Source organism: Cynocephalus volans, chromosome X (assembly GCF_027409185.1).
Source record: "Cynocephalus volans isolate mCynVol1 chromosome X, mCynVol1.pri, whole genome shotgun sequence".
Lineage (NCBI taxonomy): Eukaryota > Metazoa > Chordata > Mammalia > Dermoptera > Cynocephalidae > Cynocephalus > Cynocephalus volans.
Genome location: NC_084478.1, coordinates 120,677,715 through 120,699,563, shown reverse-complemented (window position 1 = coordinate 120,699,563; position 21,849 = coordinate 120,677,715). Strand labels below are relative to the sequence as shown.

The 21,849-nt window shown below is 39.4% G+C and overlaps 1 protein-coding gene across 3 annotated transcripts in view; it reads left to right on the top strand.

Annotated features, from left to right (window-relative positions):
• CHRDL1 (chordin like 1) overlaps positions 1-21,849 on the top strand; it is a 113,492-nt gene that overhangs the window by 62,924 nt on the left and 28,719 nt on the right. The window contains exons 5-6 of one of the 3 annotated variants that reach the window (XM_063083467.1): positions 7,495-7,637; positions 9,499-9,592. The exons of 1 other annotated variant lie outside the window; for it this stretch is intronic. In XM_063083467.1, coding sequence (XP_062939537.1) covers positions 7,495-7,637; positions 9,499-9,592 — 237 coding nt within the window. Of the gene's footprint in view, positions 1-7,491; positions 7,638-9,498; positions 9,593-21,849 lie in introns of all 3 variants that reach the window. One more of the 3 variants, XM_063083466.1, reaches the window with a different exon arrangement.

Below are 21,849 nucleotides of genomic sequence, written 5' to 3'. Positions count from 1 at the left end.
CATGCTGTTTGGGATGCATTCATTCTGCAAGATGTGTTACGTCCTTGCTGTATGCTCTGGCTTAGCCCGACCAAGATGTAGGACCAGCTGTCCCTCCCTCCACAACAGCAGCTCTGTCGGAGGGCCACAGGCGGTTTCCCACTAACACCCTCATTTGTGTGCTTTCTTTCCATTTGAGTCAAGGCCTAAGAGCCAGCCCAAATTTATACAATTTCTTTAAAACTGTTTAAGAAAGGAAGTAACAGTCCCTGCTTTCCCCCAGATGGAAGTACTGATTAATGTCAGTAGGATAGAACCCCCTCACCGGAATAAGACAGAAACAGAGTCGTAACTAGGGTCAGTCCCCCTAGTAGGAATAGAGCTGGGATTCTGATGACCAGCTTTGTAGGCCTGATTTTCTACGGTTGGAAGGGACGCCGAATGTTCGCCTAGTCTAGTCTGTCGCCTTCAAGTAGAATTTTTTTCAAACATAGTCTAAATTTAATTTTGAATGTGAAAACATTCATATCATTTAAGAACATGAATGCATATGTGTATGTACATGTTTATATGATTACATATCTGTGTATATATATATAAAGGTTTGCAGTGTAATGTCTTATTCACCCGTCCCACATCCACCCAATTCTTATCTTCCCCCCACAACATGTAGTTCCCCCTGTGATTTTTATTACATTCTGGGTATCTTTCCAGATTTTCTTTTTGAAAATATAAGCAAATATTAATATATACTCTTATAAAAATGCATTCTCTTGTACATAATAGGTAGTGTGCTATGCACAGCATTTTACATCTTGTTATTTTCTTCATTTATAATACAGTTGTCCCTCAGTATCCACTGGGAATTGGTTCCAGGAGTTGGCCCCCCCCCCCCGCCCAGATACCAAAATCTATGGATACTCAAATCCCTGATATAAAATGGTGTCATATTTGCATATAACCTATGCACATCCTCTTATATACTTTAAATCATTTCTAGATTACTTATAATACCTAATACAGTGTAAATGCTACACAAATAGTTGTCATACTGTATATAGTGTATTGTTTAGAGAATAATGACTAGAGAAAGAAGTCTGTACATGTTCAGTACAGATGCAGTTTTTTTCCTCATTATTTTTGATCTGCAGTTGTTTGAATCCAAGAATGCAGAATCCATAGATGCAGAGGGATGACTGTATGTCTTTCTGTAGTAGTGCATAGAGAGCTTACTCATTCTTTTATATAACTGCATGGTATTTCATTGTATTAATGAACCATCTCATGTTTAAGCAGCTGTCTATTAATGGACGTGAAAGTTGTTCCCAATCTTTTGCCATTGCAAACAATAATGCAATGAATAACTTTTATATGTTTCACACATGTGCAACTATATCTGTAGAATGAATTCTTAAAATTAGGATTCCTAGGTCAAGTGTATATGTATGTTTAAATTAATAGCTATTGCTAAATTACTCTCTATGGTGCTTTTATCAATTCTTCACAGCCTTGTCAAGAGACTGTATTACTCAAACTTTTGGATTTTTGCAAAGCTGATAAGAAAAAATGGTGTCTTGGTACAGTTTTAATTTGCATTTTTCTTATGAATGAAGTTGAGCATATTTTCTAATGTCTAAGGGCCAGTTATTATTCCATTTTTGTCAGTTCTCTATTTTTTACTGATGGGGTATTAGTCTTTTTCTTATCAATTTCTAGGATTTCTTTATATATTAGGGACAAGTAAGATTTTAATCCAAAAATAGCAAGTCTCTGAAGAGGTTCTATGCCAGTGTACTACAGTGTCTTTTAGCAGCAAACCCTTTCTTCAAATAAAATCGTAAAGAAATAATAAAAACACATACACCAATAAAATTGGAGCTATTCTGTTGAAGTGGAAATGGGGAAGGGATTTTCCTTCCTCACATCCCTCAGACGTCTCTGAAGAATCCTAAAGCATTAGAAAACATGGTTTGAAAATGACTGCACTACATGGCTGGCTGGCCAGCCTGTGATTTGTTTCTAATAACCCTTTAATCTAGGAATACTTTATAGTGTCTAACCTGCATCCTTATTGATGCAGTTGATACTCCATCCCACTTGACATTGTTTGGCAACTTGTGATAATATGACCTCTCTTCCATTATGAACCTTTACTTGTTATTTAAATGCATTATCATTAACATTGTTTTGTGCCTGTCCCACCAATGACAGCAGGATCCTCCCTGGGTTTTTTGTTGTTGTTGTTTTGTTGGTGGCTGGCCAGTATGGGATCTGAACCCTTGATCTTGGTGACATAACACTACACTATAACCAACTGAGGTAACCATCCAGCCTGAGGATCCTCCTTGAAGTCAGGGAAATGTCTTATTTACCTTTGTAGCTTTAACCCAGCATAGTGCCAGGTGTTATCAAGGTATAGCCAAGGACCTATTGGTTGAGTATAGTCAAAGACCTCCATAAGTGCTTGTTGAATGAAGAACAAGAAGGAAACAGTGTCAACTCATATTCCCACAGTACCTACCATACACATAAGTACAAAGCAAATGCCTTTTAATTAATTGTCCAGTCATCCATGGAAACTAGAATATCCCTTCATGTTCTTCAAGTTCATAGCTTTTTTTCCTGTGCTTTCTTTCTAGACCAACAACATCTATTATTTATTGTGATTATTGTTATGTACTGGATACCTTTAGGCTTTTTAAAATAAATTATTTCTAAACATTACAGCCATGTTAGGTAGATGGCATATTCATTTTGAAAATGAAGAAACCAAGGTACAAAGAGATTAAGTTGCCTTCCCAAAATCACAGAGCAAAAACATCCCAAAGCTAGTGTCTTAGTCCATTTGGCCTGCTATAACAAAATAGCATAAACTGAGTGGCTTATAAACAACAAAAATGTATTCCTCATGGTTCTGGATGCTGAGAAGTCCAAGATCAAGGTGCCGACAGATTTGGTGTCTGGTGAGGGCCCACTTTCTGGTTCGTAGATGATGCCTTCTTGCTGCATCTTCAGATGGTGGAAGAAGCAAACAAGATCCCTTGGGCCTATTTTATAAAGGTACTAATCCCATTTATGAGGGCTCCACCATCATGGCTCCACCTCCCAAAGGCCCCGCCTCCTAATACCATCACCTTGGGGGTTAAGGATTTCAACTTATGAATTTTGGAGGGACACAAATATTCATATCATAGCAGCTGCAACCCCAGAGACCAATGTTTGGAGACCCCAGAGACCAGGCTCAATTCTTTTTTTTTTTTTTTTTTTCATCATTGCAAGACACAGAGCTAAAAAAAACACCATGTACAAACAGCACCCTGTTCCAGACATTCCTTTCCTAGCCCTTTTGCTAGTCTCTTCTCCCTTGTATTTCTGATACCTGAAGTAGAGCCCATTGAACTATACAGTTCTGTTTTGTTGCATGTGTGTGTCTCTGTCTCACAGGTAATTAAAGGAAACACATCCTCTTCTTTCAAGCCTTTACCTTCTTCTCCATATCCCCCCTCCACATCCACCTCCAAGATGGCCTGCAGATGTGCTTGGGCTATGCCGGTGGAATGACAGAGAACCAGAGAAACATTAGAATCAGGCTCAACCGTCTGAAGTAGGAACCAGAGTAACGATAGCAATGACAAAAGAAGGGATAGCTTAGCATTGAGGAGATAAGCAACCAATCTTTGGAAGCTCTGGGGTGGTCTTCATTTATCTCTTAACACTGGGAGTTGATTTGTCTCCTGACATACAAGCTGCCTTTCTGAGTATCCAAGAACTGCCCCACTAAGAAAATGGAAATTCAGTGGTGGGGAGTGTGGGAAAGAGAGCAACCAGCATGAGGACGTTGGGTTTCAGAGAGAGAAAAGAAGGGTAGTGCCAAGCGGGAGAGAATAGTGTACCAAAGGACGTAGAGTAGGACCACAGACTTCTTGGTAAAATATGTAGCCTCTCATAGAAGTCCTGAGATTGTAAAATCTAATTGCAAAAGGACAACCATTTAAACCGAAGGAGTGGATCTCTAATGGTGGCATTTTAGGCATCAATGAGAGGAAATGTGGTACGAGATATTTAGGATAAGGGGATGTTTTCTGAGCACCCCAGAAATCATAATTCTACTTAAATATAAGACCATCCTTCAGAAGGGGAGAATAAGTCACTAAACCACTTCTTTTCCAACACATCTGTAGTCATATGGCTTAGCGCTTGTCTGCTTATCCCACAATGTCCTTCCTCCACCCCTCCTCATAGTGCTCTGTGGGAATTTAGCTGGAAACAGGGGAGTTGGGAGAGCCTAGAAGCCATGCACCCTGATTATTTCTGTTGTGGCATTCTCCTGAGGGGCCCTGGGGCCAACATTGCTTCAGACTGATTTTCTGCCAGTTTGGGGCCAGGAACACTGAATGTGTTCCAAGGATGGTTGGTTAGAAGCCCAGCTACCTTGGTAAACCTGGAATGGATAGGGTAGAGTATGAGATGGCTTTCCTTGCTTCTGTGGTTGGGAAGCATGCTGTGATTGGCCCTCTAAAGATTCATGGGAAGATTTGAGGCCCATATCCCATTCTTGGATAGAAAAATTGAGGCCCAAAGAGGTAAAGTGGCTTGTGAAAGGTTATGTATGGGGAGCTGGTACCTGAGCTTGGATTCTGACTCAGTGATCCTGACCCAAAGTTTTAACACCCACTGTGTGAAGACAGCACAAACTTGAAGGCAGGAAAACTGTACTTCCAAGTTGACTCTCCTGTTTAAATAGCTGTGTGACATGGGTCAAATCTGGTATCAGTAGTCTCATTTCCATAATTCTCCCCCCCACACACATGCACATACACCATTAAGGATGTTAGAAGAATGAAATGAAAATAAATGAGAAGATGCTAAAATAATTTTATTGCATGTAACTAGTCTTAAGCATGACCATAATTGGTTTCTTTTTCTTTGATTTTGTTTTGTCTTCCTCCCTTTTGCTTTCTCCCCATCTCCTGTTGAGTAGTTTAATAGACTCCAATGCCAGGCTACTCAGAAGACTATTGCAAGAATACTCTCAAGGTCATGCTTCCACTGGAAAACCTCACCCTGCAATTGCCTTGCCATTGATCCCTTAGTGGAAGGCCCGGTGTAAAAATCAATCCATATTCTTTTGTAGCAAAATAACTCCAAACTTTTTTTTTTTCTGGTTTGGTATTCCAAAGATCTGGCAGCTTCTGTAAGACTCATGGCAAAAATTGTTTTGTAGGTCATTGTAGTTTTCTTTCACCACAAAATGCTGAGATTTGGAATAATTGGAGCCCAGGGGGCAAATGGCCCTGCTCCTGTCCTTTCTCCAATGGGTTTCACTCATGTCTGCCAGCTGCAGCTGTCTGGCTGAATGCACTCATGGGCAGAGGCAGGACTCTTAGCCCAGGCAGAGGGTCAGTTAGTATGAGTTAAACTCTAGGAGCTAAGGCTTCTTTTCAAGGCAAAATTTAGGAACTTTCTTTGTGTCCTGCAAGAGGTCATTAATAAGTAGTTAACACCCAAGGAGTGAGATAGTTCAGAAATTGAGGCTAGATCAACTTATATAGCAAAGTATAGAATTGAGTTGGTTACCTAAATATTTGAAGCCAAAGAAAGTGCGATATCTGTTTTCTGGGTATTTTATGCCACAACATTCTAGAAAGACAACACAGCCTCCATGTTCCATTGGTTTGGGCTAGGCTTTTAAACTAAATGGTCCCTTCCTTGTTACAGGTTTGAAGTGATTGGCACCCTTCTTGATAGTGGCTAGGAGAGAAGATTCTAGAATCAATCAGGTCAATTCATATCCTGGTGCTGCCATGTTGAAGTTGTGTGGCCTTGGGCAAGTCAATTAATTTCTTAAGTCTTAGTTTCCTCATCAGCAAAATGGGCAAAATTATAATGTCTACATCAGAACGTAAGAGCCAATGAGATAATGTATGTAAAAGCACTCACCATTGTGCCCAGCATAAAGTTAGTGGTCTGTAAATGTTAACTGTTGTTACATTATTATTATTATTGTTGTTATTATTATTATTAGGCTTTATTATTTTCACTACATCCTGAGAATAATTTCATTCTGTTTTTTTTAAACAGCTGCATTGAGGTATAGTTAACCCACTATAAATTGGACTCATATTCATTATAGTTTTGACTGATGGAAAGAAAGGATAGTTCAACTCTCTAAGCCTTTCCCTAGTGAAACACGCAACTCCCCTGATTTCTCTTCTTCCTCTATCCTGCGGCTGGTACTTTCCAAGCTCTGTTTGTATTTATTGTTAATTCATGCATCAATGATTAGTTTAGTCTTGAGACTTGTTCACTGTTGTTTGATGTGGGTGTGTGTGTGTGTGCATGTGTACACATACAGCATTTACTTTAAGGAAGTCCAGAGTAAAGACTTCTAGAGACTGTTAACTTAGAGTCGGCTCACTGAGTGCATTGACTTTTTGCTACATGGCAACCCTGTGCTAGACTCTACAGAGAAAAGAAGCATGTAAAGTTCCCAGTCCTCAAAAAGTAATAGATACACATGCATACATAGATTGATAGAAAGAAGTTGAAATTTAGGATTAGGAGGCCAGATTTTGATTCCCTTTTTCATCAGTGACTAGTTTTGTGACTTCAGATATGTCATCCAACCTCAGCGTCTTGTTTCCCTCAAATGAAAAATGAAGGAAAGAATCTACCCTATTTGATTCACAGGGCTGTTAATGAGGCTGGGTCCATTGTAATAATATACATGAAAGCTCTTCAAAATGGTTTGCTAGGTTACTATAATTCATAAATATGAGTTCCAATAATATTCAAGTGCCAAATTGTGTGCTTCAAATATCAGATGCCTTAAGAGGTCCAGATTGTGGGCTGGGAATGCTATTAGGGAGGGCTTCTTGGAGGAAAGGGGACATGAGCTGAGCCTTCAAAATCAGATAGGACTTCAATAGGCGGGGAAGAGTAGAGGGAAGGATTCAAAATAAGCAAAAACTACAGAGGCTGGAACAAGCATATGACGGTTCTTGAAAAAGTTCATGGAATAATAGAATCAAAGGTAATAAAAATTTTTCCATGAACTTTTTCAAGACCCCTTGTACAAGCATATAACTACTGATATAAAACATGGGGAGAGGATATAGTTACTATGGTAGTTCTAATAGATGGTTCCTCTTCTGAAGGAACAAAGGGAAAAGATTAGAGGTAGCATGGACTCCTTCCTTTCATTTAGGACTATTAGCACCATCAAGGCAGTGGCCTTGCCCTTATTCTCTGATCTCTCTCTAATGCTTATTACAGTGCCTGGCACATAGTAGGTGCTCAATAAGTGCTCAACAAATGAATGAATGGATAGATGGTGATGTCAGCTGCTGTTCTTGTCTGGCTGCTTTAATATTATCTAAAATCATTAGCCATTGTGGCAGGGACTGTCTTTTAACTCCCTCTATGTCGTACAGCCCCATCTGCTGTTGGTATTTATGAAATTCTTTGCAATGATGCCAGTACTTGGTGTGGTTTTTCTCCACCCTGTTCCAGAAGACTCCTTACCCCCAACAAACAATAAGGTGACCAGCAAGTCGTGTGAGTACAATGGAACCACTTACCAACATGGAGAGCTATTCATGGCTGAAGGACTCTTTCAGAACCGGCAACCCAATCAATGCACCCAGTGCAGCTGTTCGGTAAGACCCTGCATCTTAATGTCCCTGCTAGTCCCTACCTGAATAAGAAAGCTTCCTCTATACTTGTACTTTCCATTTGAGCCTACACTGTAAGATGTTTGAATAAGAAGTGAGTTGTATTTAAATCATAAGCCTCCCTGCCAATCCAAACCCCCAGATCTCGTCAACCCTGAAAAACTCTGTGGTATTCCAGTCTTAAAGTTGTAGGACTGCTTAAATGGGCAAAGATGAGCTGTCTGTCTTGATCTACATTCCTTGTCATAGTAGTTATACCACCAAAGACTTCAGCCAAAGGACTCACAATCATTTAATGCCTTGGGAATGCTATGGGTGAAAAAGTCACTGTTACCATGTAGGGCCATTCAGTCCAACTCACGAGAAAATGAGGTGTGTGTTGTTTCCCATCTCTGAAGTATTCTACTAACCAGTTAACTCCTGGTACCCTGCAATGAGAAAACTCTCTATAAATACTTGATCATGATGATTCCCATGACATTACTTGTCAAAAGAACTGCTTTTACCTGTTAATAGGCATTTGGGTTGTGTCTAGTTTTACAGTTGTAATACAACTCAGCAATTAAAAATATGAACTAGTAATACATGGAGAAAACATAGATTAATCTCAAAATACTATTGATGAGTAAAAAAAGCAAGACCAAAGAGAGTACATATTATATAATTACATTTCATAAACTTCTTTGAAAGGGCAAACTAATTTATGAAGACAGAAAGCAGGTCAGTGATTGCCTGGGCAGGACAGAGAGGGGAGGGCTGTGAGGTGTGGATTCTGAAGGGTTATTTAAAAACTTTTGAAAGTGATAGATATGTTCAGTACTTTGATTGTAGTAATGGTTGGTTTCACAGGTTTCTACATTATCAAATTGTGTCAAGCTTATTAGAAGTACATTTTAAATTTGAAAAAAAAAGAATGTACACTTCACCAAGTATACCAATTATCTCTACCTAATTGTGAAGTGTAGCGAACATAGTAGATAAAACTAGAAAATGGAGGAAAATGGATGTTTAAACTGAAGCATGAAGGAATGAAATTAGATGTACAAACAACTTTTCTGCCTGTAAGGAGCATGAAACACTGGATTGCCAGGGGAAGTTATAGAATCTCTTCTCTTCAGGATTTTTAATAAACATGCATTATCTCAGTATTTTGGGAGAATTTGGTTGTGGCCTTGCTTTCCTAATGATCTTTTGGGAATCCTTCTAGGCCCAGAAGAATCATATGCTTCTAAGAACTAAGAGCAAGATTTAAGGAATAACATTTGGAAGATAAAATTTTAGGAAATGGAGATTATTGCAGTGACAGATGTAGGTAGCAAGTAAATTTGATCCTCTCTCGCCTTGTGCTGGACTAAGCAGGGGAATTCAGATCATCTCGTACAGGTTTGTATTACCCCAGAGAGCTTGTCTCTTTTGTTTGGAAGGAAGACCCTAGTGAATGTTACAAATGGAGGCTATGACACAATTACTCATTCTCTTAAACCCCCAACATCCAGCTGGGGCTTGACGGGGACCAAGGGGTGCAGAGAACAGTGAAGAAAAGAGCAAGACTATATTTGATGGTCTGGAGACTCATGACAGCCCTCACAGACTATGTTGTACCACCTTAGACCAAGATGCGCAACTAGGATTGCTAACTCTTCTGGGACTTATTCTCTGGCACAGAGAAATAGTAAATAGAAAAGAAAAAGCACAATAAAATGTAGGAAGTACCTAGAACAGACTATGGGAGAGCACTGGGGAAGGTCATGCCATGTTTTGAGCCCCTGCTCTATCCCAGATACTGAGCTAAGCCCTTACACTTATCCCAGATCCTTCTGATCTTAATTATGTTTCTCCTTGGCAGGAGGGGAATGTGTACTGTGGTCTCAAGACTTGCCCCAAATTAACCTGTGCATTCCCAGTCTCTGTTCCGGATTCCTGCTGCCAGGTGTGCAGAGGTAGGTGTCCCATAACCCAAGAACTAATGGTGCTGCCATTATGAGGAGGAGAACTTAGAAATAAGGAAAATACCTGTTCAGTGTCCTAGAGAAAGGGGACTTGCATGTTATCCTTAGTTTTTGCAGGTATTTTGTTCACAAAAGGAAAAAATTAAAGGTACTGATTTTAAGTAAGGGCTATAGCCTAAAAAAAATCTGTGCTCTGGAGTGTGGCAGGGGAAGCTGGATGGAAGTCATCTAATGTGAAAGTGAATGTCTTTATCTCTCCTTCCTTAATCCTGTGTAGCTTGGCCTTGAAGTTATGATATCATAAAACACAGGCCATTTCCATGCACAGCCTTAAAAGGAAGAATTGGCCTTGCAAAGCATGCATATGAACATTTTGAAGACTTTGCAGGGCAAATTTAAGTATATTTTTAAAATTCCACAGTGATATTGTGACAAGCTCAATAAAAGCAAAACGGAAGGCATCGTCTTCTCAAATTATATCCATGATGGAATTGTCATCTTCCCAAACCAGTCTTTTCTTTTTGGGGTTCCATTTTTTTAATAATGGCATCATTTTTTCTTCTAGGTTCCTGGGATCAAACCTAATTACCTTTAATTCCTCCTTTGTTGCCTCTTCTCAAATTACCAAATCTATCAGCAATCTTTTATATCTCTCCCTTTTCCCACTTTCCCACTGGCAGTATCCTGATATTGTCTTCTTTTTTTCCCATCTAATCAACATATTTATTGAGCATCTACTGTATGCTTGGCACTGTGCTAGAAGCTGAGTATATATTGGTAAATATGGTAGACATATAGGGCACTGCTAAACCATGTGGCATCTTTATGTGAATTACAAAAAGGATCCCCTTATTTAAGATACTTTACTGCCATTTTCAGAAAGTCCTTGTGAATGCACCTCCTTAGCTGTGGCACCCTTGTGCAGTATACAACCTACACAACTATATATGGCATACGTAGCAGCAAAAATATGTTCTTTGCTCTTATGTTATGGAACTCACATTCTTCCAGAGAAGACAAATAAACAAATAAGTAAACAAGTGTTTAAATATAAACAATGTAAGTGCTACAAAGAAAATAAATGACTGAGGTAGAAAATAAGAGGTTTATTTAGGGTGAGTGGTTGGGAAGGCCTCTCTGAGGAAATAACATTTAAGCTCAGATCTGAAAGATGAAAAGGAGCCATCCATGCATACAGCCTGGGGAAGAGCATTACAGGCACAGAGAAAAGAAAGTTCAAAGGCCCCAGGCAGGGAAGGGCTTAGAGTACTTAAGGAGGCTAAAGACCAGTGTGGCTGGAATATAGTGATTGTGGTTGAAACTGGCACAAGATGAGGCTGGAGAGGTGGACAGGAGTTAGACCATGCAGGGCTTTGAAGGCCATGGGAAAGAGTTTGGATTTCTGTTTTTAGTGCATTTGGAAGCCATTGGAAAGTTGTGAGCAAGAGCATGACATGATCCAATTGATGTATTAAAGGATCTCACTGGCTGTTGGGTCCAGATTAGATTGGAGGGAGGCATAATGCAAGTGGAGAGAGCAGGAAGAAGGTTAGTGCAGCAACCTCTCTAGTGTGAGAGCACGGGTGCTTAGACTGGGGACATAGTGTAGAGTACTGGTTCAGAGTAGAGCCTCTGGAGCCAGACTGCCTTGGGTCTAATCCTAGCCCTACTTTCTAGCTGGATGACCTTACTCACCCTTTCAAACAATCTTTAAAGTAAGAATAATGTTAGCACCTACCTCCAAGATGGTTGTGAGATTTAAATGGGATAATGCAGGAAAAAGACGTAGCACAGTGTCTTGCGATTAGTAAAGACTCAATAATGAGAAGTGGACAAATAGCAAATAAACCCAGAGCACTGGTTCTCAACGATGGGTGCATATTGAAATTACCTTGGTAGATTTATACCCAGTCAGGGAGGAGGAGGTGATTACAACGTGCAGCCAAGGTTGACAACCACTGAGTGAAAGAAAAAATTATAGAATTTGCTGGTAGAGGAAAGGTAAGTGACTCTTATATATTACGGCTATTTTAATCTTACAAAAAGATAGCCTTAACTTTGCTACACCCCTGTTCAAAAGTCTTTATGCTGGCACATACCATATTTGCTATGTGCCAGTCCTGTTTCTAAGCACTTTATGGATATGAACTCATTTAATCTCATGACAACTATGGTGACTACTATTATTATTCCCGTTGTATGGATGAGGAGACTGAGGCAGAGAGAGGTTAAGAAGCTTGTCCAAGGTCAGGTACCTAGGGAGTTGAGGAGCTAAGATTTGAATCCTTGCTCCAGACTCAAGGCTATTAACCATGACCCTCTTTTAGCAAATGGGATGGCTCCTTGTTGCCACTAGAATATCTCATCCCCCTGACTCTGATAGTAAAGACCTTCCATGGTCTAGCCTCAGTTTACCTTTAAAGGCTGATATTCTTCCATTCATGTACCTCAGGTTCCATTTACGTTGTTCTTACCTTTGTATCTTTGCTCTCTCAGTGTTTCTCAGACTTTAGTGTGCTTCAGAATTATCTAGAGAACTTGTTGAAATTCAGATCCCTGGGCCACACCTGCAAAAATTCTGATTTAGTGGCCTTGGGGTGAGGCCCAGGAATCTGCATTCAAACAGAACCCATCATTTATCCTAATCCAGAGTGGGGTCTATGGACCAGGTCTATGGACACCACTTTGAGAAGTAATTCCTAAAACCGTGTAGATGACTGGGACAGCCTGGATGGTTTTTCATCTCAGTTTAATGCACTTAAATTGAACTTATTAAAAGTCTGAAACCTGAGTAAGCCAAAAGAAAAGTAACCGATTTCAGTCTCTGTTTGGTCAGAGCATGTGGTTCCAACCATATGGCAACCGAGTTTGGAGTGAATGAGTGGTGGCTGTTTTGTAATAAGGAACTGGGGAAAACGGAGGCAAAATGGCTGCCTAAGTAACAACTGCACATATATAGGTTGGAAGGAGGGAATGTTGCCTCTTCTGGAAAATCCTTTCCCGCCATCCCTGCCTATAGAAATCCTGCCAGTCCTTCAAGACCTAGCTCAAATGCAGCCTTCTCAGATTCTAACACAGGTCATCCTCAGGTCACATTTTGATAAATACTAGCTAGAAGATTTTGCTCTCTTCTCTGCCTTCCTACCTCCATCCCTAATTTCTCCACCCCTAAACCCTGCTTATCCTTCAAAGGTCAGCCTAAATGCCACCTCCTCCATGAAGTGTTTTTTAATCCTGCATGTTAGGAGTAAACTTCCCTTCTCTCTAGGACCCCTCAGCACTTAACCTGTGCTTCTCCAGAAGCATTTCTCACCTTGTCACCTTTGGGTTTTTTTATTATTTGTGCCCGTGTCTTATCATCCCTACCATTGTATAAACTTAAGGCAGAAACTCTTTCTGGTTCACCTTTATTTCCCCCACTGTGCAAAGCACAGAGTATGTGGTCTTTGAATGAATGCATACCAGGTTGGAAAGATTACTAGAAAGTTAGTCATGGTTTTAATTAATGCTAATAAAATAGTATGATTGTTGTGCTTTTTTTCCCTTGAATTACTGACTGACTGCGGTAAGTGGTACTGACTATATATCGGTTCATGGTCGATAGGAAATTACTTGGTGTCATTCCTGATCCCCAAGTTGTTTTTCTCCCCTATCCCACTTTAGGACACTGTAGTTAATATTTCATTTTGGAAGGACTGACCTTGTTCTGACTACCAGCATATGCTCCTCTGTTTTAATATGCTATTTGTACCAGCCTTCATAAGTCAATATGGATTCAGTTACAGACTAATTTGATTTATGCTTCAATAAGTCCCTGGATCTTTCCATACCTGTTTCTTACAATGTGTGCATATACTTGTATATTTGTACTGCAGTGCAGCCATAACGTTTCACTCAGAAAAGATAGATGTTTTGTTCCTTGCCTCCTTTCTCATCTTTGCCCCACCTTATTTTGAGTCTTCCTCAAAGAGAAGAAAGTTCATACTAAGCAGAGATGTATATGTGATTGCTAATATAACCAGCTGGTCACTATAATCCAGTTGTAAGGCTGAGATTATTTTGTTTTAGGAAAAGGATATGTGAAATCTAAACAAAACAATTGATATAAGAAAGGAAAGGAAACTGCAAAAAGACATATTATTACATCTGAGAGGCAATATAGTGCAGAGGACGTAGAGTCTGCAGCCAGGAGGTAAACTTGACATTGCAGGGCTACCACTTACTAGTGCTGTTATGTTGGACATGCTACTTAACCACTCAGAACCTTTGTTTTCTCAGCTGTAAAAATGGAGGTTATAATATCTACCACCCATGGAATAGTTGTAAAGATTAACTGAGATGGCATAGAATGCTAGGAGAGAGCCTAACAGAGAGTTATTGCTTAATAAGTGACAATTATTGTCTTTTATGTAATAATTACTACATTTATTACCCTGGAGTTAAATAGAATTGAACCTCCTATATCTCTGATAGTTTTGCTTTTTTATTTATTTAATCTCCGTAAGCAGAACTTTATTTCTAGTTCTTGTGGTAACAGATCCTGGGACTATCTTCTTTACAGTTCTCTTGTCACAATTTAAATTTCGTTTCTTTTATTATGTCCTCAGAAGCAACAGATGAAAGCTAGTTATTACTGATCATGTATTGTCCCTTCATATACTTGACAATTCATTAAGTTCTTTTTTGGCTATCTCTTCTCTAGCCTAAATACACCATTTTTTCCATCTTTCCTTATGAAGATTAAATCCTACACTTTGATAAAAGTTGTTGGTTTTTTCCCGTGCCTCCAGTTTTCTTTACATCTTTCACTTATATGTAATGTGGTGAAACGCCTTTGAAGTTCTAATTTTTGAAACACCTAGGTATTTTTTTCTGTTCAAATGATGTTTTTACAAAGGTGTATCTTGTGTAAGCATATTACTCATACAGCAGGGAACCCAGACACTTCTCCCCTATGCTGGCCACCTAACTGCAGGCCAAATACTGAGGAAGAAATAATAACGTGCAAATGTTCATATAAAGGGCCCCATTGAAACAGCCTCTCTGCACTGTCACCAAACACTAATTTGTGCCTTTCTTCCTGGGTCAGACAGCAATCCTAGACAGAGATCGACTCTTAGACCCAGCCTCAGTTGTTTAGACATGTCTTTGAGGCTAGAATAGTCAGGAGAGTGTTGGCAGAGTATGTGTCATCGCTGGCACTTCAGCAAACTTCATCTGGACTGGAAGTGTAGTGCAAACAGCCACTGGAACCTTAAGGAAAACTTTATCAGAAGAAAAAAATCTCTTCAGAGATTGTGCTACTGCTACATTCTGAGTAGACAGGCCTCACACCCAGACTCACACCCGGCTTCCCTCCACTGTTCATTATTTCTGCTTGTCTCCTGTCTGTCTTGCCAAAGCAAAGGGGAAGGCTATGTACTTGGACTCTAGACAAGAAAGATGTATTTGGGGTAGGCTGTTGACTGTACCGAAAGCCAAGTAAGCATTTGGTAGATGATCTGTATATGTAGCAACTACTATATGCCAAGCAGTGTTTTAAGCACTTACATGTGGAACAGCTCATTTGATCTTCACAACAATAGTAGGAACTATTTTTTATACCATTCTACAGATGAGGAAACTGAGGCAGAGAAGTTAAGTGATTTGGCCAAGGATACATGTACTAAGGGGCAGAGCTAGAATGTGAACCTAGTCGGTCTGGCTCCCGAGTCCCAAGCTATTAACCCCCACACTATCTGTTTGGATCCATTCTTAAGAATGTGACAAGGGCCTCTCCTAATGCAGGGGAGTAAAGGGGGAGAGGGGACATACGTGGCAAATTGGTATAGGCAGATACTTTGGAGAGAGTAACCACACTTCCCATCTTTCCCCATCAAGGCCTCAACCTGCCCATTCCCAAACACAGTGGACCACCTTTGTCCCACCCTTCTCTCTCTCTAGGCTTAAAGAGTCTTGAGTGTAAATATCTACCTTTTTTCATTCAGCAGACATTTGCTAAGCTACCACTAAGTACCCGGCACTGTGCCAGTGCTGGAGATACAATGGTGAACAGAAACAGACATGGAACCTGCCCTCACGGAGTTTTAGTGGAGAAGACAGACATTTACCATATGATGATACAAGTAAACATAAAATTGCAACTGTGCCACATGCCACAAAGGAGAGGTGTTACAAAAGCCAGTAATTGAGGGAGGTGGACCTACTCAGGGAGGTACAGTAAGGCTCCTAGGACTCTCTCTCCAGCCTCAACTCACACCACATTCCTCCTCAGTCTCTGCACTGCAGGGTGAAGGAGGATTGGCTCACAAGGTAGGGAAGTAACTTGTGGCAATCCTATATTCCCAGGATCCCCAGCTTCTGATCCCACCGTGAAACAAACCCCTCCCCAATGCTATAGGAGTCTCCATATTGTTCTTTGTACATTGTACGTACTGCATAATACTCTAGTCTGGGAATTTTCTTCTTAAGGAACTGCTTGATCATGTTCGTCAGTGGCTACTATTTCTTACTGTATTATCCAATCTAAATTCTTCAGCTTGTTTTTAAAGGCCCTCTTTAAAACAGTCTGATACTTCCTTAACCTACTTCCCATCCTCATTTCTCTGACTTGAACACATACACGTTCTCCTCTAGGCTGGCTGATCTCTTTGGACTACAGCATGCCACGTTACTTCCCACCTTCCCTCCTGTTATGTGCTTCTCTTAAACACTTCCTCTTTACAAGCTTGGAACAGCTCCTCTCCTCTCTTCTACCTATTAGGATTCCATTCATCTTTCAAAAGCCTGGCTGAAATGACACCTTTTCTAATAGTCTTTCCTGATCACTGTCATCCTCATTGATTTCCTTCTTCTTTGACCAGCTTGAGGGCTTAGTCTGGTCCATAGAGTTTATCATTTGCAAATATTTTTGATATTGTTCATTGTTTTGTGTGTCTTGGCTTCTCAACTGGGAAGCTCTATAGAAAAGGAGCGTCTTTTCTTCTTCCCCTGTTTCTGCTAGCATAGTGTTAAGCATATATCTTGCTGATAGATTTATTAAAAACAGAGAAAGCCACAGTCACAAAAAGCTATTACAACACTCCAAGTGCAGGCCTGGCTAGGGAGGCAGGAGAAATGACTGAACTCACAACTTGTTCAACCCAAGCCCATTCACCCAACACATAGTCAATGAACTCAAGGAGAGAACTGAAGTCTCTTTTTATGAAATTGAGATATTTGTGCTTAATCCTTCAAGGTAAATGAAATTAGAAGCAACTGTTTTAAAGTAATCTGTCAGTGTTCAAGACAACTGCCATTTTACCTAAGATTCTTGATTTCTCTTTTTGAAAAGCAGCAAAATTTCACCTCAGATGTCATCTTGGCTAAAATCCAGGAATCTTGGGGAAAGTGGTATGTGGGATAGTTCATTTTTTTAAACATCATAAAAATCTACCAAATTTTTCAAAGTTTTCAAAATCAAAGGAAACTGGAGAAAATAACAGCAACTCCAAATATAGATTCTCTCAAAAAGTTATTTTTGCTTTGGCCCACATTTTCTGCAAAACATGATCATCTCCTAGTCCTAATGATAGGAAGGAAACATTAATGAGAAACACTACTTGAAAAAATGAAAGTTTATTTTGCATAACAAATTTTATGCCCATTGATTAACAACTCTCCATTTCCACCACCAAGATGAGTAAGTTCTAGAGAACTGCTGTATAGCATTGTGCCTATAGTTAAGAATACTAGACTGTACACTTAACAAATTTGTTAAGAGAGTAGATCTCTTCTAAAATGTTCTTACCACAATAAAATAAAAATTTAAAGTTTTTTGTGTTAGTATGTTCTCACCTAAACTTCAAAATATATTGAAATACACTGATATTTTTATAGCTATAGAATAGTCTGAACCAGCATTAGTAATCCCTTTTCAAAAGTGAATCATTTGTGTTCATGAATATGGGACCGTCTTAGAGATTTTTCATCCTTGCCTACCTCTCCTTTTCTAAATTCCAACAGGAATCTTTCTCCTTCTATGGAAACATTCCAGGTTGTTTTTGTTCTCTCTTCATCCCTTGTGCTCAGAATTCATCTCTGCGTGCTGGCTGACTGATTCAGGACCCCCACCCCTCTGAGATCATCATGTTCCTTCTTGGCATGTTACTTATGTCTAGAATATTTTTTCCTGGACAGAAAGTCTTTCAGACAGTGGATGGGACAGCACTGACTTTCATATTGAGCTTAACAAATTAATAGCAGTGATTCCTAATTAGCCATCTGGGATATCCTGTCAGGGTCAATAATGCCCCATCCTGTTTGTGGGGTTGGAGGTCTTTTTTTGTGTGCATATGAGTCTGGTTCTACAATAAAAATAAAGAATTCCCAGTGAAGCATTTCAGAGCAATTATTTCTTCATGGGTGGTTAAAGCCACTTTTCCTTCAGCCTTCTTCTTTCTAACTACTTCAAGGGATTCCATAGCTGCCCAGAAACACTATTGGATGTGCCCATTACTCACGCTAAAATAATCTTCATGAGCTTAGACTCCAGCATTTATAGAAATCAATCTGACTTGTTAACTGATAGTGTAAACAGAGGAGAAAGAAACATGAGAAAAAGAAGCAATGTCAGGCAGAGGAATCAATTGAGTATTACCCACATTATAATTGTAAGTACTTACAAAGTCCAGGTCTCCACAGCCCAGGCAAAGTGGACAGTTGATGTAATTATCCAGTTGATTCAAGGAAGAGCTGGGATGACTACATCCACTTTCCACTTGGCTTTAACTGTTAAAACCATATCCATGTTCCCCATTCCCACCAAGTAGTCCAGTTCTCTTGGGGTAGGACAGGAAGCCAAAGTGATGCTCATGGAAAGAAGAAGGACCTTACAACTGACTGCTTTTTATTTCCAGGTTGACCAGGCAGTAAACACAAGTAGATCACTGAGTTTCCCCTTTCTGTCTTGCTTTTTATTTTCAGTATGGATGTGGTAGCACAGGACCCAACTTCATTTGGCGACTTGGATTTTTAACACTCCATTTCACAACTATATAAGTTGCACTGCCTCCCAAAGAAGCAGATATCTGTCCTTTTAAGCTTCATTTGTAGCCAAGATAGAAAAGGATTTTAATTAAGGTGCAAATTCCTTTTCTAAGAAGATGAAAATAAAGAGAGGACTAGCATAATTATGAGAGAATCTAAGTGAGTCTAGAAGTATAAGCTGAAAAAATCTCTGCAGTGATTTTTTTTTTTTTTTTTATCTCCAGGGCCCTGGCTTCTAATGATTTAGAAACAAAATGATTCCCTTTCTATATGCGGACATAAATTTTCTCTTTGTTAGTCTTTATTTAATCCAAACTCTTTCCTATGTTAAATACCTAACACACTTGTGGGAGTCCCTTAAGCTAGCATTTACCCATGTGTAAGCTATTCTTGAGGAGAAGGAGGAAAAAGAAGTGGAGGGAAATGATGGGGAGAAAAGGGAGGGGGAAAAACAGCTGACATTTACATGATACTTCCCCTATGCCAGGCACTGTCCTAAGCATTTTGTGTATACTAATTCATTTAATCTTCACAACCCTACAAGGTGGGCATTATTGTCTCCATTTTGGCAATAAGGAAACTGAGACACAAAGAGGTTAATTTGTTTGCCCAAGGTCACACAGGTAGGAAAGGGCAGAGCCAGGATTTGGACCCAAGTTGTCTTGCTCCAGTCTGTTTTCTTAGCCATTACACTATACCACCTCTTAACTTGGGGAAGTGAAGCAACTTTGGAAACTCTTCTCTGAGGCTACTGGGAGGAACAGACATTGTGATGACTCTGTTCCCAGGGGCCAGATATGGTAACAATCCAGCAGATGCATTGAGAGTACTCTGGGAAGCAAAGACCCCATTTTCTAACCATAAACTTAGATCTGTTTTAGCCACATCACATCTCCATTGAAAGAGCAGAGTGAGGATTGTGGGCACCATCCAGCCAATAGTTTCTTTATCCCCTCTCTTCTGATTCCTTTCTACAAACACATATGCCCTCACAATGCACTTTTTAAAAAATAAGTATTTCTCATTTTTCTGGATAAATGCTTTCATGCTCCTCTTCAGATTTGGCTTGCTACTATTGGCAGGAAATTCCCTCTTGTCTGTGTTTTAGTATTTCCCAAGCAGATATTTTGTTAAAAATGCTAAGAACTTATATTGACAGCCCAAACAATAAAGTGCTTTATTTGATGATAAAGTGTTTTCTAAAAAAAAAAAAAAAAAAAATGTGACTGTCCGCTTTCCAAGACACAGGAAGACTTCTTATAGTACTATATACTATTATTGGAAGCTCAAATGTCTATCAGTGGTAATTCCTATACCAGTGTTCATTAAAGCTTCCATCAAATTTCAGCATGTTCATTCCCTCCCAGAAGAATCTGTAGAATTAGATGTTTGGCAGAGGCCCCCTAAGATCATCTCCTTTGACTCAGTCCTTCATGTCCAGCTTGGGTACTGAGTGTTGGAGATAAAGTGCCCCACCATGGAACCTGGTACATGGTAGATGAATATTTCACGATGGGTTTCTTCCTCCCTACCCTCTTCCACTTAGGCTATAAAGCCCTTTAACTATTTGCCCTGAATCTGCTGTTTTCAACTTGTACCTGTGAAAATACAGAGATCACTTCCCCTAGTTTTGGGGATTCATTTTGTTTCTATTTGCCTTATGATTAGAATGAATATATATATGAACATATATATATATATATGCACATACACACATGCACATACACACACACACACACACACACACACATACACACACACACACAAGGATAATTCCAAAAGCTTGTGGAAAAGTAGAATTGAAAGATAATACGAATTTTTTCATGAATTTTGTGAAGGGGTGTGTGTGTGTGTGTGTGTGTGTGTGTGTGTGTGTGTGTGTGTGTGTGTGTGTGTGTGTGTGTGTGTAATTTACCATTAGTGAGAGGTGCAATTTTAATAATCATGCCTGCCAGAAAAATAGGCAATAAAACTGGGTTGTCCCAGATAAATTGGGCCCTGTGGCCACGCTGTTTATGATGTCTCATGTGATTCAGAAGTGGCCACATACTGGCGTAGTTTTGCTGTCTGAGGCTTATCTTCAGGGTATCTCAGAATCTCATTGTACACTTAGTCCTTTTAAGAGGACAGGCTTTAGTTCCCTGACCTGCTCAAGCCAACTGGAAATTAGTGGAAGCCATGGGAGTTGTAAACAGTCTGAATTTCAGCCTAGCTTTCGACAATTTTTCGAATACTTGTTCTCCATTTCTGCTATTACCAGAAAGCCAAGCCATTCCAGCTCCATAGGGTACCACTCAGAGTATAATTGAGGTTTGAATAAACAACACATGTGGCTTTTAAGGTTAAATGAATATTGTTTGACATACAGTACACTAGAGTTGTTTTTCATTTTGGTTTTAAAAATTGGTTAAAATTACATCTTATTGCTTCTCGGAATTAACTAGAATCCATCTGTCTCCATTAGAATCACTGTTTTTTACCAAAAGCCTTGGCTGAAAGAAAGAGGCTCCATCTCACTCTAGATAATTTGTCCAGTGAATCAAAGAAAAATAAAAGCAAAGCAGCAGGTTTTTTAGGATATTGGTGCCTCCTTTTTTTTTTTTTCAAGATATAATATCTAAGATGGTAAACAGACGTATCTATTTTTAGCTATTCAAAAAGACCCTACCCAGGCCTAGAGAACCACTTATAGCCATACAAAATGTCCACATTTAAGAAGATACTTCCAGTCTAATGACAGTTTAAATTAAGTAGAACACCTAAAATGTTGAAGCCTTTAGCAGCTACATAATACAACATTCAAGCTTAGAGAATTCCATTTTGATGACTTTGAAAGCTCAAAAGCACCAGAAATACTAGCAGTTCATAGTATTTATGTGATATATATTTATATATAATGTATATAGTATATATTACATATATAAATATAGTATATACATATATGAGAGGTCTTCAAAAAGTTCATGGAAGGGTTTGTATTATTTCTCAATTCCATTTTTCCACGAACTTTTTGAAGTACACTTATATGTGTGTGTGTGTGTGTGTGTGTGTGTGTGTGTGTGTGTGCGCACATGTGCAGGAGTAATGGCTCCAGTAGTTTTTAATGAAGTGAAATAGTTCAAATTTAGGTACATAAGCCTGTCTGCAAATGCTCGGGTTTTCCAATGCAGGTCGTGACACCTTCATCTGAACTTGTGTTACAGGGTGTTTCATATTCTTCT